We start from the raw sequence: 25,404 nt of genomic DNA on the forward strand, positions 1-25,404 counted from the left end.
CTCAGGCCCAGCCCCTCGGCCCAGCCCCTCGGCGCAGCCCGGCTCGGCGGCGCTGGGCGCTCCGCTCCCGCGGCCCGGGCTCTTTGTCGGCGCGTGCCGGCGGGGGTCGGCGGCGCCATGTCCTCCCCCAAGAATGGCTTCTACCGGCAGGAGATCACCAAGACCCTCTGGGAAGTGCGGGACCGCTACCGGGACCTGCAGCCTGTGGGGTCCGGCGCCTACGGAGCCGTGTGGTGAGCGGGGCGGCGGGGGCAGTCCGGGCGGAGGCGGTGGCGGTGGCCGGGAGGACGCTGCCGGGCCCGGCCCTCTGGCGTGCTGCTTCTGCCAACTTTTCCCGGTTGTTGTCCGGACCCGCCCGGTGCCGCCGGCCCCAGGGGGGCAGAGGGGCGGCCCCGCTGCTCACCTGGCCTCACCGCTGTCCCGCTGGGGGAGCCGACCCACGCGTGTTCCGTCCCTGGGGCGAGCAGAGCCCGGAGCGCTGTTCCAGCCGTGCCCGGGGAGCGCTGCCCGCGGCTGCCGAGTCCGTCCCGCGGCACCCCGGAGCGGCAGTGTCCCCAAGCCCGGGGTGTTGTAGCCCTTTGGACGGGCCTCTTGGTTTGGGTCTGCGTTGGTGGTGGGTTTGGGCGTTTTGTGGGATTTTTTTGTCTTATTTTTGGTTTGGGTATTTTTTTTTCCCATTCTCTAGCTGTTCCTCTTTAAAGCTTTTAGTATTTGTCTACATTTCATCACGGAGTGTGGCAGGCGAATGAAGTGAGATGGCTGCTGGCAGAGGTGCTCTGGGGAGGTGGTCTTCCCCAGGGCATGGGGGCTGCCGGCCGAGGGCCCGGCAGCGAGGGGCAGGATGCAGCCACTGCTCGGTGCCGGCCGGGGTTGCTCTGGTTCGCAGACTTGCTTCGGTCCTTGCTCACCAAACTCTTTCTTTTCCCTTAAAGCTCAGCCGTCGATGGAAGAAGTGGCACCAAAGTGGCCATTAAGAAATTGTACCGCCCCTTTCAGTCTGAACTCTTCGCCAAACGAGCTTACCGGGAGCTGCGTCTCCTGAAACACATGAAGCATGAAAACGTGAGTTGGGTCATTAGCTCAAAACCATAGCTTAGGCACTTTAAATCAAAGAAAATATTTAGATTTGCACAGGGCAGATGTGTAGCTGAAGGGAATTCTGGAATCTTTCAGCCTGTCTTTTGCCTGTCCTACAAACATCAGTTCACACAAACTAGAATATCCTGTGGGAAACACCACTTAATTTCCATGTAGGAAAGACTGGGTGGGGAAGGTTAGGACCACAGTGCAATTTGTTCAGCACTAGCGAGAGGGATTAAAGACCAGAAATTACAGTTTCCATCACTGTGTTCCTGTGAGTTGCAGGAGAGTACAGAGCATGGGTCTGTAGGTTTCAGGTGCCAGCATCTTCTTTTTCTTTCTTTTTTTTTTTCCCCTGAGCTTGCATGAAGATGCACACGTGCAAACGTTGAGGAGGGGTTAGCATTTTTCTCTTTTTTGATCATTCACGAAGCATTTGAAAGTTTCAGGCTCGTATTACTGTGAAACGGGAAGAGTCCACAAATGACTAAACAAGTTGCTTTACTATGAAGCAGAGAATAGCTTATAGAACTCTGCACATAATTCCCATGTAACATGAAAGAAGAACAGCTGTAGAAAGAAGTGTTGAAAGAAGTTAAAGAAAGATACATGGTCCCAATACTGCTTAGTGGTTTAGGGAAAAAATTGAAGAAGTTTGTGTGAAAACAGTTTTTGTGGAGTCAAAGCATGGATTCCAGGTGAGAAGGGCTTGGAGGATCATAGTAGTAGTTTTAAGTGCTATTCATGAAGAATGCATATGAAATAAAAAGCCTGATAGTTTGGAGGGAGTTGTTAAAATGATGCATAAGAACATCGTTTAAAATGTTAGTTGATGTGGAAGATTAGAGCATACCTCCATTCAGAGGGCCTTCACAAAAAGCTGAGAGATAGAAAGTGAGGATGGGAGAAATTGGTAATAATAACTAGTCTTTACCATTTAACATTATAATACTAATATTGTGAGTATTAACTAGGTTCGTTTGAAGAATAATTTGTGGGATATCCTGACTGTCCAGAAGGAAAGAAGAGCTTTTGTAGGTTTAAGAAACTGTCTGCTTGTATATTTTAATCTAAACCTTTTAGTCTGATTACTTCACAGTAGCTGCTTCATAACCACTGCTGCACATGTTAAGAGTTAATGTTTGCAGGAAACTTCTGTGTATGGGCTTTAATACTCTCAGCGTTTTCTTTACTGAACATTTGGGAGTGGAGCAGCCCATGCAGTTGCCAAGCTTCTAACTGTGTCCAGAATTCTGAGATTATTTTTCTTCCATTTCCCAGAATAATCTGTTGGGGAGCATTTTCCACTCCTAGCAGGTTTTATGCAGTGTATGCCCTTTAGAATAATACTCTAGAACACCACTGTGACTCAATTGGTAATGAAAGAGTCCTGAAGAAAATGCTCACTGGGGAACATGAGCACAATGTGTACAAATTATAAATCAATCTATATGAAGGAATGGAATGATTTACAGTCTTAGGAAACAGTTTGGGCCCCAGAAAAAAGAGGTTTATGTACTAAAGAAAGATTTTAACGTGAATTATGGCATCTACTTATTAGAGAACAAAGACTGAATAAATGATCCTGCAGAGATTGGAGGCAGAAGCTGACTATTCCACCCATCTGAGATGAGACTGACATGGTAGTACAGCCATCAAGACAGTTTCTATCCACCACCCTAGCCTCACTGCCTTTTGTCAGTCGTGTTGCCCATGGTGAATTAGGAGCAGCAACCATGCCTTTTAGGATTTTCAGTTCCCGAGCTGATCTCAAGGGTACTCCTTTAGCTGCTCCACCCATCCAGTATTAAACCAGAATGGCAGTATTGCTCCTCATCATGATATTCAGCCTGACCTCTTTGACCCACGACCATTCTGTCAGAGAGCTGCTTTTTGCATATTTCATACAATCACAGAATCGTAGAATGGCTTGCATTGAAAGGGATATGAAAGACCATCTAGTTCCAGCCTTTCTGCTGTGGGCAGGGACACCTTTCACTAAACCAGGTTGCCGAGAAGCCCATCCAACCTGTCCTTGAACACTTCCAGGGATGGAGCATCCACAACTTCTCTGGGCAACCCATTCCAGTGTCTCAGCACCCTCACAGGAAAGAATTTCTTCTGTTCATTTGATAGTTAAAATTACATCCAATTCACTCTTCTTATCTGTTTTTGTTTCAAAATTACTTCTGTAATCACAAGGAATTTCATGTTGGCTTTAATGGAAAGTGTGATGTTTTGTTTGTTTCACTGTGATTGCCTCTCAAAGGACCATCTCTGCCCCTCGTAGCTTTCAGGGAATTTTTGTGTTAAGCATGCAGCAATGCATTATCATAATTTATTTAATCTTACGCTCTATTCAGAATGATGGAAGAAATTGTAATGGTCTGATACATTGTGTTAAAAATAGCAGCTCTGATCCTTCATTAAGATAGCAGAAGATACCATTAAACCTGTGTCTCAGTGATATAACTCATCAGCATGTCAGAATAAAAATGGAGGAAAACTACTGCTTAATACCCTAGATGACCTCCATTATATACCCTTTGAGGAATATGCTCATCTTTTTTATGTAGAGGGGTTTTAGGATGACCAGGAGTCCTGTAGAAGCAAATACAGGAGTAATTCTCCTGAATTTTATGGAATTCAAAATATTTTACTTTGTAGGGAAGCTAACTCACAGGTGAATTTGCTTGTGTATTTAGGCATTTTCAGGAGGAGGTGACTGGTTGCTGGCATACCATCTTTCATTAGACCTTTTCACTCCATAATGGCTCTCAAGTAAATGTAGTGATGCATATTTCTACAGAGACCATGTGGCGAGGAATGTTTCTATATAAACCATGCGGACTTGATCGCACAGGACTTCTCATCAACCCTTTGTAAACAAGTCCAAAGGAGTAATGCTGTTGAGGGCCAAGGACAGAGGCTGTGAGTGAAGAGGATGAGATCTGGCTGTTAAGAGATAAATCAGTCTTTAATGACACTGGTATGCTTTTTTTGGGGTTTATTTTTTGGGGGGGTAGGGCTTTTAATTTGAGAGGACCCAGGATGTTTCCCAAACTTCATAAGCTGCTTCTACTACCAAAGAAGCAGTTTAACCCAGATCAATCCCTACAACATTGCCGAAAAGAAAAGTTTGTTTCCAGTGGGATAAGCTGCTGGATCACTCTGTAGCTGCATAAATAGCTGGCACAGGGGAGGGCATGGTATGGAAATGAGGAATAAACACAGCTAAGGCAGAATGAAGGAAGCACTGCTTGGGGTTGTTTTACTCCGTCATTTAATCATGCTAGTTTGTAGTATTCATCCCATTACAACCTTAGCAGCTCTTGATTATTTCTTTCACATCTGTTGGCTCTTGTACAGAGTCTTTATACCTTTAGGAAATACTTTCTAGTAGTGCTTTTTCTGTTCTGTGTTTCTGTCCATTTTGAATTCATTTAAAATGAGGACCTTTAAAACTTATCTGTTATGGCACTGGCTTAGAACCAAAAGCAGTAAGAATATGGCCAGCATGCTAACTTTGGCCCTGGCTTTAGCTCTCAAACATTTGCATAGCTCTGTATTTGTGTATTCTTCTGCAGTTAATGGAGATGTCTGTGTATGCAGTGCGAAAGTCAGACAAGTAAGTGGAGATGCAGAACATTTAGTTTCTTTTGGCAAATAACTTGGATTTTCTAACACATTTGGACTGTAAGTGATACCTTGATACCCTCTTTTGTTGAAACAAGTGCAGCTGGACAGTTGTTTGCAGTGGTCCAGCCCTGGCGCCCTGCTCACCTCCAGCTTGTTAAGAGAAGTTTTCAAGCAGGAGTGCAGAATAGCTGGCAAAGGGAGATGGCACTGGAGAGAGGAAGAGAAGAGCTCATGCTGGTGGCTCCTGTCAGAACAAAGTGTGGACTTTATCGAAGTGTGGTGTGTGTACATATGTAAATACCCATGTGTACATATGTATATACCCATGTACATATAGGCACCCATGGGAATTCTGACGCAATTCTGCCAATTAAATTCTCAATGTGTTTTTGGTGTAAAATTTCTGACAAATGCCCATTAAACATTTCTTGGGTCAGTTAATACTCTACAGATGTTTTCCCTTCCTAGAAACTCTGTATGTAAGAGGCCACTGCAGTAATTGTTTAAAGGTACTCTATATTATGCTCTCATTCATTGCTCAGAGTAGAAATTATTCTCTGGTGTATTCCCACATGTGAAGACCAGTGTGTGTTTTGCATTATGAGAAACATGAAGCTTTTTTTTCCACTTTGCAAGGAATTGGATACCCAACAGACACTAAATTACCTGTCTCTCTACAGTTACATTTTTGAGGATGATGCACTTTCAGGTTGACTGCTTTTTAATTGTTTTCTTTTTTATTTTGAAAAAATGTTGAGCTTTTTATTTACACTTACACAGTGTCAACCACAGGAGGAATTAGTTCCAGAGAAAATAATGGGTCAGGCTGTGTTCCTGCTTGAGAAAAATCTTAAATCTGTCACTTTTTGCAGTTCATCTAGCCTGACATGAGCAGTGGAAAACAACAGCATCTGCAGTGTGCAAAATCAGACCAACAAGGGAGTTGTAGATGAGTGATGCCTTAATGGCTGAGAGTGTGCTTACTGTGTTAGAGGAGGTTTCCTGCAGCAAGTCCTGCAGGACTGCACCAGCTAAAAATTCACATTCTTTGGGTACATATATGCCAGTAAAGTGCAATTCAGGAATCCTGTCTGGAAATGGTAAATCTCCTTATTGGTCCTTATGAAAGCAAAAACACAGTTATAACTGGACGGTTTATTGCTGTCAAAAATTTGTAAGGGAGAAACACTCCTGTCTGCTTTTCTGCTGGCTGAAAGCTTAGCACATCTAGGGAGCTAACAGGACACTGGAGTAATTTTATTTTGGTATTCAAAGGTCAATAAATCAACATAGGGGTATCTGTTGTCATTTTTGCTTATTTTCCTAATCTGACTAATAGATGTTTTATGTAGGCTGGGTTTCAGCTGATAGCCATTTATTCACACCCAGCCTTGGGTACTAATAAAGCAGACCGATGAGCTTATTCCATGAAATGAAAATAAGAAAAACAGCACTGAAACCCAAACTTTCTCTTTTGATTGCCATCCAATCTAGAGATGAAGATGAGTCTGTCTGCAGGATTTGAATCTGTCCAGTGTTACATATTAATCCTTTGAAGGAAGAGTGTGGTGATGCTCATGGGTATGCCAGTGTGCTGACTGGCAGGAGAAAAGAAAAGGAGGTCTTGCAGGCATTCTTCATCTCATGTGTTGGTACTCTGTGAGGAAGAAAGGTGACTGTGGTGCAAGCCCTGGCATGAGTAGTTAAAATTTTAAAAAGATGGAGAGTTCTTAGTGTAATAAAAGGATGCAGGTGCCCATGATGTAGATCAGCACAGGAACATGAAGTTAATCCTGCAGAAAATTTAATGCAGCATAATACATAGTTCAGTGCACCCTAGCAAGGCTCTCTCTTAAGAAATGTACTTGCATGTTTAGCCTGAGTGCTAAAGCCACTCAACTTCACTGTGTTTTCATGCATAAAATCTGCAAGATAAAGCAGCACTTACTGTATGAGAGACATAACCTACATTACTTATTAATTTATACTAGATTCAGGTTTTTTCTTGATGTACTGCTGCTTACATCAGAAAATGTCTTTTACAGAAATGTAATGGGTCAGTCCTTGAATAGAAGTAATCCAATACATCAAAGTGCAGGGGAGGGCAGAGATGAGGAGCTATTCACCGTTGTGCTCTGCTGTTGGAAAAGGAGGCAGCTGAGAAGGGAAGGGCAGAAACCACCTCACCAATGTGAATCTGTTATTTATTTGTTAACAGTAGTTAAAGTTGGTGAGTGTGGTCAGGGAACACACACAGTAGGGTTAAGAAAGGATGGAAATGCTGCTACTCACCCCCCCCACTGGCTTCAAAGTAAATGTATACCTGTGGAAAACAAGTCAGACCAGTAGATGGGTAGTTTTGTGGGTTTGCACTTCAGGAAGATGGAGCATCTCCCTTATGAAGACAGTCTGGGAGGACTGGAGTTGTTCCCCCCAGAGAAGAGAAGGCTCTGGAGGGACCTTAGAGCAGCCTTCTGGTACACAAAGAGGACTTCAAGAGAGCTGGAGAGGAACTTTTTACAAGGGCATGTAGTGACAGGACAAGGGACAATAGTTTAAACTGAAAGAGGGTAGATTTAGATTGGACATAAGGAAGAAATTCTTTACTGTGAGGCACTGGCACAGGTTGTTCAGAGAAGTTGTGGATGCTTCATCCCTGGAAGTGCCCAAGGCTGGGTTGGATGGGGCTTTGAGCAAGCTGGTCTAGTGGAAGGTGTCCCTGCTCATGGTAAGGGGTTAGAACTACATGAGCTTAAAGGTCCCTTCCAACCCGAACCAATCAGTGGTTCTGTGGGAGTTCCATAGTGTTTACACCCTGTCCTTGAGATAAAAGCTGTTGAAGTGCTTCAGTGGAGGCTGAAGAAATCCAGGTTATTTTTCAGTCAAATGTACAGTAGATGCATTCTTTGTGGGCTTATTTATTTGAGAAATTGACTTTTGGCAGAGTTAATAGGGGTAAAAATAAGACCCTGAAAAGGCAGCACTGCTGTTGATTTCCACAGATGCTTTTCATTGCCATTGCAGACTCTGCTGGGTTCATTCCTCAGATGGGCTTCCATCTCTGATAGTGTCAGTAATTGTGCTGATTAATACCACAAATACATTTACAGAAGGTTTCATAGATATCTCTGTTACATTTCATATAGGCAACACTATGAAAAATAAATTATTCTTGTGATTGTTTATGGTGGTTTACTTTGTGCTGGAACATTATATTTTAAGTATCATAAAGTTCTTTACAAATACTGTCTTTATTGAGAGCATTTCAGACAGAAACAGATTTTTCCATCATATTATAAAGGAGGGAGTTGACTACACTTCGTTCAATTCTTTCCCTTTTCCTGAACAAGTAGCTGGAGTTGTATCTTCCTCAAAGGATTTATTTTATCCCATACTTCCTTGTGCTTAATATAGCTGCAAAAATCTCTGGCCTGAATGGAAATATGAATGACTCTGCTCCAGTACAGGAAGATAATCCCAAACCACAGCTATTAAATAAAGATCTCTGAGGAAAAGGAAATTAGTCCCTTCACTTTTATTTTGAAATTTATTAGCTATTAGTATGTCTTACAATTTTGGACATTTAAGATGGATTTCAGGATTCTTAGAAAACCTGATTTGTAAAGCAAGAGAAGTAGTATTGCAAAATCCTTGGCATGTTTAAAGAGTTTTCTGGTTCATTATTTAAAATTCCCTTCTTCAGGAGCTGGGCATTGGTCTTGGTGGCTTCATTTGCTGTAGAGGATTTGCAGCAGTGATAGGTCTGTCTCCATGAGTCTGTGACCTTACCTCAGCAGTAGTGTACATCAGGCAGCATTAAGTATCAGGAGCTCTGTGTACTGGAATGGCTACGCTTTAGAATGTTAGTGAACTTCTTTAGTGTGTTTTGGGGCTGGTGTGTTCTGTATGGAAACATGTTCTTCATGCTCCTGTGTTTCACAGGGGATGCCTGATAATGCCTTGGTGCATTCTTCTTGAGTTAGTTTCATATAACAGTCCGAGGTAAATATTATTAGTGACTTCTTTTCAAAGATATATGTGGCTACAGAGAAAGGGAGTTGTAATTTTCTGCCTTCATCTTTATTAGTTTTTCTATCTTCATCATTGTGACATTTTGATAATATCCAGGCTAACTGTAGTAGTTGGCCCTTAATGTGGAAAGACTAAAAATACGTGCAGTAAAGATTTCATCATGGTTGGCGATTTTTATTTAAAGCTTTAAACAAAGGAAGTTGTCCTTTTCTTGCATTTCCCCCCTTCATTTCTGCTCATGCTTCTCTTTATTTTCACTTTTTTTTTTAAAGATACCTGATTTGGATGAACAGTTCTTGATGTATGATCTGATGTGTGTGTGGCCACAAAGATAGAGTTGAACAAGGTTATAAAGGTTATTAGTCTTCTAGCTTGCTTTCTAGCAAAGCCCTGCACAGCCCCATGATGCTGATAATGCCAAAGTTGTGGGTTCAATCCCTGTACAGGCCATTCACTTAAGAGTTGCACTTGATGGTCCTCATGGGTCCCTTCCAACTCAGAATTCTATTTTGTGAATCTGTGACATAGCAGCCTGCACCTGGGAAGCGCCACAAGCACTCTCAGTCTTCCTCTGAACAGACAGAAATGGTCGTGAATTAGGAGCAGAGGTAGAAAAGAAACAGCTCTAAAAGCCTGTGTTATTTTGGCACTGCCTGGATTAAGCAGCATCTAAACTAAAGTCTGGCTTTAGATAATTCCAGCTACTTCTTTTCGGGCATTGAGTTGTGTATATTTAATTTTCTGGTGTTTAATGGGCTTGAAAGAAGCATTGGTATTTAGTGTAATGTACCCAGTCAGTTTGTATAGTTCTCCCAAAAACCATACTAATAGGAAAAGCTGTGGTGGAAAATCCATTTTACTAGATTGTTATTTCTCTGTTCAGTGATAGAATGCCTTTGTTTGACAAAAAAAGCTCTTTGGAGAACCTAATGTATGAGCCACAGTAAATCATATAAAGTTCTTGCTAATTTTTTCTCAGTAAAACCAGTTTAGTTCTAGTTTCTTCTTTGTATTTCCAATTAGCTATTGTAGTCTATGTACCTAAATTACCCTGTTACTGAAATTAGAGGATGTTTAAAGTGTACTTCATTAATAAGCAGCAAGCCCAGCTAGGTGGGGAGCACTTATGAGTGCTTCATATTATGGACTGATTTGTCTGGTTTATTTTCAACCCTTCAGTAGTTCAAGTGATAAAATACTGTCTCCTCTTACATAAAACTGTTAGCCTCCAAACTTTTAGTTCCAGTAGATACTTCTTATATTTTGTATCACAGGGTAAAGCTGCCCTCTGAGTTATAAAATCTAGCAAATAAATCCTGGCACTATTTTAGGTATTCTTTCTGCCATATTTATGCCTGTAGCTAATGTCTCACTGTGGAAATGTTTTGGATTATATTTTTTCATTTATTAGGTGATTTAGACTTTATTGTGTCAAATCAATCATTAATATTTTATTGGGTTTTTTTAGGTCATTGGAATTTTGGATGTCTTCACACCAGATGTAACACTGGAGAAGTTTAATGACTTGTAAGTTCCAAGTTGTTTGTGTTTTGGAGAAGAGCATTGTTGCTTGTGCAGGAGCATTGTTGCTTTTTAAATAGAGAATTTCAAAATCGTTGCTTCATGGACTTTTTTTTTCTGAGTTTCATCTTAATATAACTCTTACATGCAGCTTTGATGAGCTGGGGTTTTCAGGTTGTCATTAGAACCAGTTTCCTGTCCTACGAGGTATGTACTTCTTTCAGCCCTAGTAAATGGCAGTTTGGTGAATTTCCTAATCCACCTTTCGAGTATTGATTTCTTACCCTAAGGCCCAGGTTTCTCAAATGGTAGGACAATTCTTAACCCAATCAGGTAGGCTGAAAGTTATCCCTACTACACGGCACATCTCAGTGGGAACCATCCTAATTCAAGGATCAGTTAAGAAGTGCTGATGCTGCTGAATTTTTTTGTGTTTATCTGCATTTTGGTCTGTTGTGCCCTGTGACTGTTTTCCCAGTCAGTGGTCCAAACAGCACCTGATACAGGTTGTTTCTACCACATCTCACTGACCTTTTGGTGGCATCTCAGACACAAGATGTTTAACATGTCTGCTGTTTTACTTGTTTACTGCTGCAATTCTTGTGAATTAGAAGAAGTTGCTAGAGAAACAATGCTCAGAAATCCTTTTGGGCTTAATGTAGATTTCCTGTGTTAGAACTGTTCTGGATTTAATCTAGTGTAGCTATGTTTCCTAAACAACCTTGTGTATTTATATGTTAACAAAGAAAGCTATCTGACAGAAAAATGTAGAAAATGAAGTACAGAAGACGTGGAGCATGTGTTCATATTGATGAGGAATGTTATCCATATTGTTTATTGTGCTAGGATTTTATACAGCATATGTAATAGAATGCACATGTATGTGATGAGCATTGAAGCACTGTGTTTTAAATGAGACCTTAAAATCATCCTCCAAATTTTTCTAGCTCAATGAGGTGGTCATGATTGTGAGAGACATTGCCTTGCATGAATGTCTTAGTTTTCTGTGTAGCAGTCTTTGAAATATCACAACGGTTTTGGTTAGCTTCTTTCTAAGCTAGTTCTGATAACTAGCAAATTTCCATAATCAGTGACAGAACTGGGCAATACCTCTTTATGACAATCAGATAAAAACAGGCTTGGAGGGTAGGAGGGTGATGAAGGAATTGTTTGGTAAATGGAATGATCTATAATTTAATGTTGTAAGTGGATTATAACATATACATCTATGTTTAAATTTACGTGACAAAGTTAATCAAGCTAATCTGTTTGGTTTTCTTTCATTTTTTGGGGGTTGCGTTTGTTTGGTTTTTTGGTTTTTTGTGGGGGCTTTGTGGGGGTTTTTTTGGTTTTGTTTTTGCTTTGTTTTGGTTTTTTATTTGTTTGTTTTGTTTTAAGCTACCTCGTCATGCCATTTATGGGAACAGACTTGAGTAAGATAATGAAGCACGAGAAATTAACTGAAGATCGAATCCAGTTCCTGGTGTATCAGATGTTGAAAGGCTTAAAGGTTTGCCAGTCCTACTACTATTTCGATTTCACAGTCTTTTTTCCTACCAAACTGTTATGGAGAACTATAAATACTTATAATTTAATAGCAGGTTAAAATTTATCTCACCTTGTATAGTAAAAGAATATATATTAAATAAAACCCATTATATGAATTTATTATATAAAGTATATTTTTACAGCTAAAAAATCCTGGCTCTCTGTTTCTTGTTTTACATTGGATGGTACAGTCCCATCATCGTCATCATGAAGCTTCACTGGGTTTGCTTCAGTGTCTCTCTTTAACTGGGAAGCCCATAGCTGAGCACAGCATTCCAGGTGTGTCTCACCAGAGCTGAGAAAAGGGAAAGGATCACCTCCCTCAAGTTGCTGGCAATCCTCTGCCTAATGCATGAGGCTTTTGGTTGTCTTTGGTGCAGGGGCGCAGGTCCTTCTCTGCCAAGCTGGTCAATCTCTGGCCTTGTCTGGCACATGGGGTTATTTCTTCCCAGGTTTCTGTCGAACTTTGGTGGATTCCCGTCAGCCCATTTCCTCAGCCTGTGGAGGTCTCACTAAATGGCAGCACAATCATCTGGGGTGTGAATATTGTTCTCAGTTCTGCATTATTTGCTGAGTTGCTGAGGGAACGCTCTGTCCCATCATCCACGTCAGCAATGACGATGTTAAACAGGACTGACTTCGGTACTAACCCTAAGGGGGACACAGCTGATGGTGGGCCTCCTGCTGGACTTCCTGCCACTGATCACAACCCTTTGATCAAGGCAGTTCAGTCACTGTCCATTAATCTAACTCCTGTTAGATTCCCCTGTCTCTCAGGGTGTTATGAGAAAATTCGAAAAGCCTTGTTCGAGTCAAGGTAAACAACACTGTCTGCCCTCCTGTCATCCACCAAGCCAGTTGTCTTATCACAGAAGGCTAATGGGCTATCAGGTGTGATTTTCTTCTGTAAATCCCTGTTGACTACTGCCAATCAGTTCTTTGTCCTTGTAATGTTTGGAAATGATTTCCAGAATTACTTGCTTATTACATTCCCAGAGAGTGAGGTGCAGCTGACCGGCCTTTCTTGATCCTCTTCTTCCTTACCCTTTTGAAGACATGAGCAATATTTGCTTTCTTATCATCATAAGGAACATCTCCTGATGACCATGAGTACCTTGGCTTTTTCATGCCCCTGGTGCAGTTGCCTGTGTTTTCCCCAGTTTTGGTTTTGCTCCCAGTTTGCATGTAGAAGCCTTTCACGTTGACCTTTGTGTCTCTTACCAGGTTCAGGACCAAGAGGGCTTTGCCTTTCCAAATTCCATCTCTGCACCCTTGGGCAGTGTCTCCACATTCCTGCAGGGTGACCTGACTCTGCTTCCACCTCACGTACACTTTTTTATGTTTTGGTTTCCCTAGGAGTTCTTGCCTCCTGCCACCTTTGCTTGATCTTGACTTCTAGTATAGGTTTTTATTATGTGCCCTTGTTTTACACTGTGAAATTAGGAAGGATCCATAAAAGACTATAAGGGACCGTGAAGATTTGTCTAGTTTTGAACTGTGTAGGAAAGCTTCATCTTGTAGCTCTTCCAGTAAGTCTTGGGAAGAATAATGATTTCAACGTATCATTTTCTTAAATAAAAAGTATTACCAAATGCCATCTGTAAGTTAGTTGTTGGGCTTGCTCATGATTTTTTTCTTTACAGATAGTAAGCCTGAATGTTAATCCTCTGTTCTTTCTCAGAAATAATGTTAATATTCATCTCTCTTTTATCTCTTAGATATTTTACTTCTGTGGACTGCAGAGCTTACAGCTATAGCAAAACGAGATAATCTTGAATTTAACTGACTCTCACAAGAATGATTCTAAATGTAGTAGCTATGATGGGTTTTGTATGTTTTTGTTCCTCATCTTTTGCTAAATGCCGTTTATTATTACTACTCCTTTTTTCTTCTATTTGGCTTTTAAAAATTGGACTGTGTATATTGAAGTTCATGGTCTTACAATGCAAAAAGAAGATACTCTTTAAGCTCCCTGTTTTTATCTATAACCTATGTTAATGAGATGTGGAAATGATTCTTGGTCTATATTGGTACTACAGTTCTTAAATTACTGTGTTTACCTTTTGGGTATACACAGCTGTTGATCATAAAAAGGCTACTACTTCCTTACTACTTTTTTCTTTTGGTGACACAGTTCCAAGAGAAGAAAAACCTTGACCAAGGTCTGCAGACTTTATCCAGGCTCTCCTGCAGTGACGGCTGTTTAATTCCCGTTGCTGCTCTGGAGACACATGGTGTAAGGAGGCTGTGGAATGGCAGTGTCTTAAATTAAATGTCATTCCTTGGCTGCTGCTGGCTCTGTACAATTTTGGTTTTATGGTCCTGTGCCTGCAACACACAATGTATGGGCAGAATTTCCTCTGTGCTTGTACAGGTAAGTGAAGTCAGTGTAGGGATGTGCTTGTGCAGTGGAAATACAGACCTGATTTTGATACAGGAAAGTCTGGCACATCCATCAGGATGCAGATTCATCCAGATCTGTACTGGCATTGCCAAACGCTATTAAAAACTAGTTAATGCAGCAGAGCAGCATGCTGTGCCTGAACGTGAACATCAGGAACAGCATAACCACGATTCTGTTGTCTCTCAGCACTTAAATACAGAAGGTCAAAATTGTTTTACTCCCATCACAAAACATAATAAATACACATTTTTGTTGAGTCCTGCATTATTGATTTCTCTTTGATCCTACCCTGGATTTTGTGTTCGTATTTTAGTAGATTTTTGCTCACATAGCTTTTTACATATGCTGAGTAATTATCCTTTGTGTTCTACAGTTGCGCATTTAAGTGCAATAATTCCCATTTTACAAATGCTGGAAGTAAAGTCAGATAAACTAAAGCCAGGTTTGGGGAAATTGTTTGTATTTAAACTTGAGGGAATTCACCTCTCACCTGGACTTCAAATGTGGAGTTATGATTTCAGTTTTGTCGTTAGTTCCCTGGTCACAAAACTGTCCTAGTAAGTGTTCTCTCAAGGACTGTGTAAGTGGAGTGGTCTGTTTAAGTTGATGTAACTGTCTGGGAAGGAGGTTTCCAGGAGAGGTATGCTATTCGCTAGGGATTAAAAACATCATTTGTATTAACTTTACAGGCAAGCAATATATGAACTGTAAATAATTAGCTTAGGTTGAATGTAGTGGAAAGGATGAATAATTAATTTAATTAAGTCTAAGCCAGTGAAATGGCTTAGAAACATATTTTGGTCCTAGTGATGTACATTATCTGACAGATAATGTACCAACAGAGCAGCACTTGTGGCCCCAAAGGTTGATGCTGAAGTCTGTGAATCAGAAAATCTGGAATCCACATGGAGCAACTGTGTGTGGTTGAAGGAAGAAAAGAGGAAGAAAACAGTAGGAATTTAAGGGGATATATTGGGCAAGTTTGTGACAGGGTTTGTTTGTTAGTGGAGGTTGCAGGGGTGTGGCTTCTGTGAGAAGACACCAGGAAGTGCCTCCATGTTGAACCATGTTCCAGCTGGCTCCAAGGCAGACCTGCTGCTGGCTAAAGCTGAGCCCATCAGCAAAATGCATGGCACAGCTGTGGTAATAGATTCAGGAGGGGTAAAAAATTGCTGTGCAGCAGCTGTGAGAGGGGAGTGAGAAAATGCGAAACAGCCCTGCAGGCACCAGGGTCAGTGAGAATAGGGGGGGAGAAGATGCTACAGGTGCTGGAGTAGAGATTTCCCTGCAGGCTGTGAAGGCAATGGTGGCACAGGCTGCACAGGAGGCGGCACAGGAGGACCATGACAGAGCAGATATCCACACAGCAGCCATGGAGGACCCCATGCTGGGGCCCAGGCATGTGCCCTAAATGAAACTGCAGCCAGGCCACAGAGAGCCTGTGCTGGAGCAGGCCCCTGGCAAGTTATGTGGCAAGACCTGTGGTCCATGGGGGATCCACACTGGAGCAGTCCTCTCCTAAAGGACTGCATCCTGTGTAAAGAACACATGCTGAAAGTGTTCATGAAGGACTGTCTCCTCTGGGAGGGACATAAGAATAAAAGCAGTTACATAGCAACCAGCAGGGATGCTGAGATAGTAACGGTGATAGATCTTCTGTAAGAAATGGTTTGCCTGAATAGTTTCTTACCCCGTGTTTTTGAGAGCACATCTGTACTTACCTCAAAATTACCAGCAGGAAATAAAATATTATTCATCTACTAGACTGTTTTGTTATTTCATATTACTCAGCAAACTCTGGAGAACAGTCTTTGCTGTATCTGTTCCATTAAATTTTGGATTCTCGTTGAACCATTTCAGCCAGAAATACACACCTAGCTGGAAATATTTTTAAGAAGTAGGAGTAGTCCAGTGTTTAAGGCACATTCTTGTAGCCCTGTCTGTGCTAGGAAATGTGTTTAAAAAAAAAAGCAGTGTTGCTAGCATGCAGAGGAAAAAGAAAATGAGTCAGTAATTTGTTTATTCTTTTACAGATACCAGTAAATTAGCTGTTTAAGAAAGGGTTAGCCAAGTTTTGCATGAAAATCTTGTACTTTTTAAGGTCTACTGTATCTGGGTTAAAGACAGCCCTTCTGTGTTTACTTGGATTGCTTTTTTGGCGGGTCATAGGGAACAAACATAAACTTAGCTAGTGCTCAGTTGAGGCAATATAAGGGAAAAGTGCTTGCAACACCTGGGAAGGAGGAGTATGCCGCCCTGTAGATGTTTGTGGTAAAACTCATTCAGCTTCTCAAACTTAGCCTCTCATTTGTATGATGACTTTGTTTTTCACCTTTTAACTTTGATGGCATCTATTCTGAAGAGGTTTTTTTTGTGTTAAAGATGTAACCTGCAATGTGCATTTGTCCTTTGTAAAGTATATAAGATCTTCATGGTATCTGTATTTATGTCTGGTCAAAGGCAAGAAGGCTGTTCATTATTTTTGTCACATTTCAAATCCTACTGTAACAACCTGTTTACATGTGACAGTTAAATGCATGTAGGAAAAACTGCATGACTGATGTATTGTGAAGGGATAAGGGAGATTTTTGCTAAGCCCCCCAGTTGTTTCCTTGCAGGCTTCATTTCTACATTCTATCTGTAGGCTGGTTCTGGATTGGCTGTATACAAAGTGCTCAACAGGCTTGATTTTAAAAATCATGTATAAATTGAGGGCAAGAGAAAGTTCATACTGAGTTTGTGAAGATTTGTATCAATTCTTCAGCCTTTGCTCTGCAAGACTGTACAGTTCTTTTTTGTCAGCTCTTATTTTACTGTCTTTTTTCTACAGTGAATGAAATATTCATTTTCTTCCTTTTTCAAGCCTTGTAATTTATCAGAACTCAATGTGATGTGACACCACTTAAAAACAATGATGCGCCTCTCCTTTGTTTCCTAGTTGGGCCTTAGTCAGGCATTAAATTTTACTTAAGTGCAAGCTTGCATCTTGGAAGGGCTTTCATAATTTCTTTTTTGTTGTTGTTTGACAGAAAAGCTGTGTATTGTCAAGGAGTGCAGAAGGCAAGCTAAACATAAATGTCTCTCTGTGTAGGTGGAAAGAGACTGGAGCTTTCAGTCTTGGGTCCCCCTTCTGCAGGAATGCCTCCTGTTCATAGAGGTCTGGGGAGGTGGCTGTCAGTCCTCTCTCTATTCATAGTACTTGAGAAGGGACAGACAGCTCTTGGGCCACACAAACACCTGTTCAAGCTTCTTTTGCCATACTTATGGTAAGATTTACCTACTGCTAGTTCTCTCCTTTTCTCATCTGTATTTGCTGCCTTTTGTTCACATTTATGCTCGATTTTTTCTGCTTCTCTGCTTTTCCTTCCCCCTCTGACTCATTTCCTCTTCAGTTTTTACTTCCCTGCCAAGATGCTTTTCATTTTCATTCTGCATGTTGCCTAGACCACAGTCTCCCGAGTCTTTGCTAATTCCCTTTTGATTAGCTTTTTATTTTATGTAGAGATTACATATACAGAAAAGAATGCTTAAAATTTAGATGATTGTTGGATGACTTCCTAGCATGATCTGAAGCTTGCATTCCAGGATTTATGCATGCTACCAAAAGTCATCTTTAGGATAATGCACAGAGCTCCTGTGCTCCAAGGCACTTCACTCATGTTAACTGGGTTCTTGAGTCAAACATGGTTCAGGTGAAGTGGTAATAACATTGTGAAGAATATGTCTACTCTGTTCTGAATCGTTTTGCAATGTTAAGAGTGAAAAATCTGTCAATAAATGGCTAATTTAATGAGTAGAACCAGTAAGAACAGGATCCCATTTCAGAAGGCTGTTGAACAGAAATGGAAAATCTTCTGAATGAAGACCGGTATAGTTCCAGTGTTGCTACCTGCCAGGAGATAATAAAATGCAGTTAAAAAAATACTGCTGTTGTTAAAGAAACACTGCAGCACAGCACCAGTATTTTAGCTTGCAAAAAGGCTGATGTGTACATTACCATCAGGAATAACTGCTATTTTATGTAATCTCAGTAGTGTTATGTTAAGAGGAACATTTAGAAAACACAGGAGCTTTCCCCAAAGTGTTAACATGATTTTGGTGCTATGAACACTCAGAAAACCTTCAGTGGGGTGAGAATGCCAGGAAAACCACACTCTTCTCTCCAAACAGGTGAGATTAACTAAAACTGTGAAGGGTGCAGACCTTTTAATTCCTGTTTCTACATTCTGCATTCTTGGGTGCCAAATGACTGGGTCTGCCAGATATTTCCTTACTGTGTACAGTCTTAGCAGCGAAAACCAACTATAGAATATATTAAGCATCTGTTCTGGAAAATCAAGATGCTTCAGTTAGAAGACATTGCAATAATTTAGAATGCAAGTAGACATTGTAATATCCTTGATCAAGATAGCTATGACAGAGGACATCTTTTTCTGAATGTATTGGGAGTTTAGCTATTTACAGTTACATTTCTGGTTTGGTGGTTTTTGAGGATTTTTTAAGTGCATATGGTCTTCATGTACAATTGACAGACTTCCTCCTCCTCCTCCTGTCCCAATTCACTTCACACACATCCATGACAGATACAACATTTTGTAGTTTTTTATTTGCTGTAGCAGTTTTCTAGCCAACATTCTGTGGAGCAGCCGTGTGCCCTCAAACGTCTTGTGTCAGCCCCAGGAAATCCTGTGAAGGGCTTTGGCATTTCCTACGGGTGTTGTTAAACCTTGCCCAATCTGCAAGCAATCTGTAGCAGGAACTGGTCCACTGCAGATGCCAAGAAAGGCCTGGGCTCTGGCACAGCAGTCAGTAGTGTGACTGTGCAGCAGCAGGGCCCTACCACAGCCTGGGCTGGATTGGTAAAGTTGTAGGCACAGGGTTAAAGGAAGTGGGGGCTTTTTCACCCCTCCCTCTTTTCAGAACCTATGAGACCACATCTGATGTGGCCTGTCAGGTGTAAGAGAGGAAAAATTAACTGTCAGAGATTTTTTCAGTCACTGCTTAAAAAACTTGGCACTTTAAATGCAGATCTTGTGCTGCTTAGGTTGTATGGGGTTTTTTTTAAGTTCAGAAATCTAAGTCTGAAATGCACGTTGGATCTCTCTGAAGAAGTTGTTTTTTGTTCTGTAGCTTTGCTTTCTTTGTCTTGGTGTTTCTCATCAGTTGGATTATGAGGACTCCTTTGCAGAGGGACTGTTGCATGTGTGTGGTTAATTGCCTGTTCTGAGGGCTGCTGGGGAAGGTGGTCATTGCTGTGGCTGATTTGCAATTGTCCTGCAAAGCTCCTTTCTTCTGTGCATTTCTGTGATGTTATACTGGCTATTCCTGCTTGGTCTTCTCTGGCTCTGCCAGGTGGTTCACAGTGACTCTATTGCCACATGTTCCATTCTTCAGGGTGGAATAAAATTAAAATTATTCAGGTGAAGCTGGAGGATTTACATCTTATTAATCTTTTCTCAAGTCTTTTTATTTAAAAAGTTTTATTGTTCTTGTGTTTCATAGCATCACTAGTATGGTCTTGGAGTTTTAGATCAGTTCCCGACACCTGAAGGAATTAGCACATCCCAGGCTGCTCTTGGAAGCCATGTCCTCTGTTCAGAAGAACTCTCTGTATTTCAATCCTTGCAAGAGATGCCTATATCTGAACTAGTTACTAGAGGTTCCCTTTATTTACTGTGATGAAAATAGTCTCTTCTAGGGTATCATTCAGCTGGTGAGAGAAACTGCATACCTCAGTGGGGATCATTCGGTGGCATTCATGGGTTCAAACATCTGTATTTGATCAGGTATCATCCCAAAAGAACTAGTCCTGGGTGTTGTTTGTTGGTTTGGCTTTTGTGAGCCCTTAAATAGGTCACTGAATAAGTGATGAAGATATTCAAGTAAAGAGAATGTCTTTCAACTTAACCATTCCATTTTCCATTGAGGAAATACTGAAGCATGTAGCAAGAACTCTCAGATAAGACCTTGACTGGCCTTCATCCCAATCTTAGTGATCTCTTAAAAGTCAGTGCTGCTGAAGCATATGAATCTAAACTATGATGGCACACCAGAGACACCTGTTGCAGGAGAGCATTTCTGATACATAAAATAGCATGTTTCATTCTGATATATATATATATATATGCATGCCAAAAGTGGTTTCTCATTACTGGGGAGGGAAAGGAAGAAATGCTAGTATAGTTATCTTAAAGTTAAAATCATAGCTAAAGGGATCTTCTGTGCAATAAATGACCATTTTCTAATTTCAGTTCACTTTAGCACCATGAAAAAGTACTTTCTCTCCTACCCTAGACTACTTTTTAAAGTCAGGACCTTAACTAAAAAAATACTTTCTCTTTTTACAGTATATTCACTCATCAGGCATAATTCACAGGGTAAGTGGAAAAACATGAAAGATGTCTATATTTTGATAATGTGAGTGATGTTTGTGTATAAGCATGCTCATAAATATGCCTGAAATTCCATTTATCGGTTTTCTCTGTTGGTGCCTTTGGTTTTTTCTTCAGTGGGAACAAAAGGTGGCATGGCTATGTCAGTGTAAGCTCAAGTTGCACTGAATACAGCTTAGATTTGGGGTTCCTGAATTACTTTGTGAAGTTGAGTTTTAAGTCCCCACAAGAGCAAATAGTGTCTAAATTCAGATGAATAAAAGTTTTTTCTGTATTTTTTTTTTTAATGAAGATTAAACTTAAAAACAATGATTAGGTTTTCTTTTAACATTATATTAGTGTTCGAAATTTTGGGGGAACCATAGAAACTGAAAATATTGTCCAAAATTATAGAACCTCAATTTTTTTTCTAAGCAAAATTAAGCATTTGATTCTTTTTGAGTCCTGTTTCTGTATAAAAGTCCACTTAAAATCACTTCTGCACTGTGAAGGAGTTCTGAATGATGCCCTTGTGGTACCAAGCAGCATATCTTCCCCCAAAACTGCATTAGAACAGAAATCATCCATTTCTAATAAAGTATCGGGAGCACCATAGAAACTGCACATTGTGTAGTATCTTTAAGCTGGACACGGAAACTATGCAAACTGAAAAAATAAGGTATTTATGGTTTTATTTTTGCAGCTGCTGGGATCATGGACTAAACTTATCATTGCTTAGTCTTTTTTAAGGTCCCTCTGGACCCTTGAACAACTTGGTTTCATTATGGTTTTTTGCACCAAATTGTTTCTCTCCAAGGCCCCTCTGTTCTTAGAACATCTCTGTATAAAACAGGTGGATCCCTGTTTAAGTTCAGAGAGAAGATACTTCTGAAGATCTTGTGCTTAAGTGTACCAAACAAAGATTTGAAAAAGCTGAAGGAAAATGTATTTTTGACTCTGTGTGTGTGTCACTGATGTTGCAATATCATCTTAGTCCTTGCCAGTACTCTTCCCTTTGCTAAACTTTACAACTGTGGAACATCATTAGATGTCCCTAAGGTGGCTTAAGAGACTTGAGGGAATACTTTTTTCATGTTGCAGTTCTATTGACTTTCTTAGGAAATTGATTTTTCCAGAGAAGAGAGCTTAGAGTTTTATGTAATATCTTGTTTGTTTCCTTCAGTACTCCTCCTATCAGGGTAAGGAACCTTTATAATGCATATTTTGATATGCAACATGTACAATCCAGAACTATATATGTGAATTGTTAACCTTGTGGTGTTATTATTAAATGCAACAGGTTTATGTCCAAACCCCACTCATAGAAAAATGAGTGAATTCCTTCAGTGGCAAGTATTTTCCTGACTTCTAGCAGAAAAACAAACAAACAAACAAAACAGTTTGGTTTTTCTTGGGGAGAAAAGATACTGGAAAAAAGCCAAACATATGCAAGTTTGTGTCCTTGTTTGTGTTATTTGTTATGACATCATTTTACCTGTTGCTGTTCAAAATAGTTACATAAAAACTATAAAACCAGAAAGAAGGCAAAGAATGAGTACTTTATTGTCTTTCTGTAAAATAAAAAGAAAATTAACATTCATTTCAAATTTGGTTGCAGGATCTAAAGCCTGGAAACTTGGCAGTAAATGAAGACTGTGAATTGAAGGTAAGGTATGTTTATTTGCAAAACCAGTCAGATGTGTTAGAAGACAGAAGACAACAGGTGCAGCAGCTGTAGACATGCTGACTGGTTTCAGCATTGGGCCAGGCTTTTTGTTCTTGAATCACAATTGGCCTGTACATCCTCACAACATGGAATTTGAATGGGGGCTTTTGTGTCCTGATGTGTAAGGACACATTAGATCTTATGGCCAGGGTTTCCCCCCTAAAAGAGACATAAGAGTTTATGGGAGTGATTTGGTTATGTGAGAATTTCAGCTTTGAATAAATAGAAAAGTCTAATTCTACAAGCTGGGAGATACAGAAGAGCAAAGGTTGTGAAGGACACCCTTAATTGAATAAAATAAAAGGTGATGTAAAGCAGTACAAAAGTTTTTTTTAGCATACAGCATACAAACTACATACTTGCATGTAGCCATTGTAATACAACTTTTTGGTCTTTGGAGACTGACCTGAATGTTCCAGGCTCCTGTGATTTTAGAGTTTTCCTATCTAACACAAAAAGCCATTGACTTTTCCTGGCTTGTAGGTAGGCCAAATGGTGAGTGGATCCCAGGGTGATGGGAAAAGAGGAAAATCTAAAAAAAGCAGTTGTATATGGTTGTCTTCCCTCCCACCCCCAGCTGCACAATTATATTTTGAGATGCAGGCCAGGTCTAAGACATTCTTTCATAATACAGTCTCCTCATGTGTATCTGCTCATTTAACACATTTTTTTTCCGCACACTCTCCAAGTCAGTTTATGCAGGCACAGGATCAAGTTGCCAGGGGTAGTCCAACCATTTTCCCCCATGTTTGTGCACTCGGCAGCTTTCCTTGCATCAACTCCAGTGACAGTGAGGCTGTAGGCAAGTTGGAACAATTCCTTGAATGGCTAATTAATTAGTAGGCTATTAGTTCTGTTTTTCACAATGAGGTCTCTGGCTCCTTCATCTGATGCTCTCAACTCCTACATAGGTATCAGAAAAGTGACAGTGCAGGGTGCATGAGGGGAAATCACTGCCCTCTCTGTAGTCTCAAAGTTACAAGTTATTTTTGCTGCAGTTACTGAAGCAAGTTAGGAAAATTAAGTTTGCTGAGTCAAAGGGGAGCCCTCCTTGAGGAGCTATGGGGAATTGGCTCATTCTTTCATAACTCACGAATTATAAAAAGGATTTTCAAACTTGCTCTGAAAATTACTGTGGAAGTTCCAGCTGAAAAGTTGAAGATTAGAGAGTGAGAATAAAAGTTTTATATGAAGATAGTTGTTGAAATGGTACCAGGTTAATATTAAGTACAAATAGGATACGCTTTTTCCTGAGCTTAATGAACATGTGAATGAAAATAAATCATGAAATTAAAACATAATACACAAAAATTCTTGCTGTCATTTTCTACTTTTACAAATATACAAAACCAAATTGTATTGTAGCTGTTTCCAACTCTACGTGTCTCAAGCCTTGGTAGATAAAATGCCTAAAAGACTGCGACAGAATAGACCGTACCACATCTGGCTTTGACCTATTACATAAATTTTTTTTCTTTTTCTTCCACCCTCCCTGCTATCTTACTGGGAAAATATAATGTGTGCTGAATATGTAGAATATGTAGAATAAATTGGAAAGCCATATATAAAAGTGTATTTTGCCACTACAAATATTTTGAGTCTAGTAAATATACCCTTCAGTACCCAAAGAATCAGCCACAATCAAGTGCATTTAATTGGTACAAATAAAAATGTCTCCCTTTGCATTCTATTTCTGTTTTTAAATTGATTGGTAATCAGTAGTTAGGAGGAAAACAAGGAAATGATATTTCAAGTATGGCAATAAAGATAAGCCATAACATTTTGTAGTCTTGATTTGTGACTGAAAATATAACTTTCCTCTTTGTTAGTGCCAGGGAATGATGAAACTATCCTGAAATACTTTAGAATGTTTAATTGCAGAGAGCATTACAAAAACATGACTCTTGATATAAGAATGCTCAGGTGTCCCTAGTAAAAACTCCTGCCTGTCAATAAACATGTGCAGCCTGATTCACATGGCAACCTCTGGCTGGTCATGCAAATCTTCATATTTAGTTGTCTGTGTGTGACCATGATTTATCTTCAATAGAACTTTACTTACCCAAGCCTCCTACTTTTTATTAGAAGCATGAACTTTCCAATAAGTACAAACAGATTGTTGTTCCAGTAGTGGAATTTTCTTGCTGTTGGCTGCATCTTTTGATGGTCCATAGAGGTGGGCCTTCTTAAGGCAAATTTTGTAGAAGTTCACAAAAGGCCATAACATTCAGTTTTAATCTTGCTGCTGTACACATTGCTATATCTAGAGAGAAATAGCTGAGAACCTTAGAAATAAGCTGAATTGTGCATAGCACTTTAAACAAAATTGCACTGATCTTGCATTTTTTACAAAAGGTTGCTCTGTAGTTGATGCTGGAGGTTGGAGAAGACTTGGTGGGACTAAGTGATAGTAATTCCCTACTCTTGTTGCAGATTTTCAGTGTGACCTAGAGGACATCTTCCTTTGTATGAGTTACTCATAAAGTAGAAATAACAATACCTTTTTACTTCAGAATTTTGTTGGAACACAGTCTTGAATAATTGTGCCACCTGGGACGTAAGAGCAATTGACACTGTCTAAAATGGGTGCTGTTCTTTTAGCTGTAACTTGATACAATGGTGACTCTGTGGTCAGGGAATTTTTTGCATTGAATGTGTCCAGTATCTTTTTAATTAATAAGTTAATAATTTATTATTTTCTTTAATGGTCTTACAACTTTTGATGGTGCTATAGCAGTATGTAACTTAAAAAAAAATTATTCAAACCTCTGTGCTACCTCTGTCTTGATTTTTAAAATGAGAACAAGGCACTTCAATGAGAAAAATATACAAAAATAAACTAATCTCTGCAGATTGCTCCAATTTTTTTTTCCTTACAGTTGTAAAGAACTGTATGAACTAGATAACGAGCTGTCTGATCTGAATGTTCTTTGTGCTTCCACTACAGATTCTGGATTTTGGATTGGCAAGGCATACAGACAGTGAGATGACCGGCTATGTGGTTACAAGATGGTACAGAGCCCCAGAGGTCATACTTAACTGGATGCATTATACTCAGACAGGTCAGTGTCTCTTTAGAAGTA

General features: G+C 40.2%; 1 protein-coding gene across 4 annotated transcripts in view; it reads left to right on the forward strand.

The window, feature by feature from the left end:
* Positions 1-28: 28 nt before the first annotated feature.
* MAPK12 (mitogen-activated protein kinase 12) overlaps positions 29-25,404 on the forward strand; it is a 32,740-nt gene continuing 7,364 nt past the window's right edge. For 3 of the 4 annotated variants that reach the window (XM_042018207.1, XM_042018210.1, XM_042018209.1), the window contains exons 1-7: positions 29-233; positions 933-1,062; positions 10,220-10,278; positions 11,671-11,782; positions 20,572-20,601; positions 22,214-22,261; positions 25,269-25,383. In XM_042018207.1, coding sequence (XP_041874141.1) covers positions 118-233; positions 933-1,062; positions 10,220-10,278; positions 11,671-11,782; positions 20,572-20,601; positions 22,214-22,261; positions 25,269-25,383 — 610 coding nt within the window. In that variant the 5' untranslated portion in view covers positions 29-117. The remainder of the gene's footprint in view (positions 234-932; positions 1,063-10,219; positions 10,279-11,670; positions 11,783-20,571; positions 20,602-22,213; positions 22,262-25,268; positions 25,384-25,404) is intronic. The other variant, XM_042018208.1, reaches the window with a different exon arrangement.

Source organism: Corvus kubaryi, unplaced genomic scaffold (assembly GCF_017639235.1).
Source record: "Corvus kubaryi isolate FWS band 111438036 unplaced genomic scaffold, C.kubaryi_AGA036_p1.0 137, whole genome shotgun sequence".
NCBI classification, from domain to species: domain Eukaryota; kingdom Metazoa; phylum Chordata; class Aves; order Passeriformes; family Corvidae; genus Corvus; species Corvus kubaryi.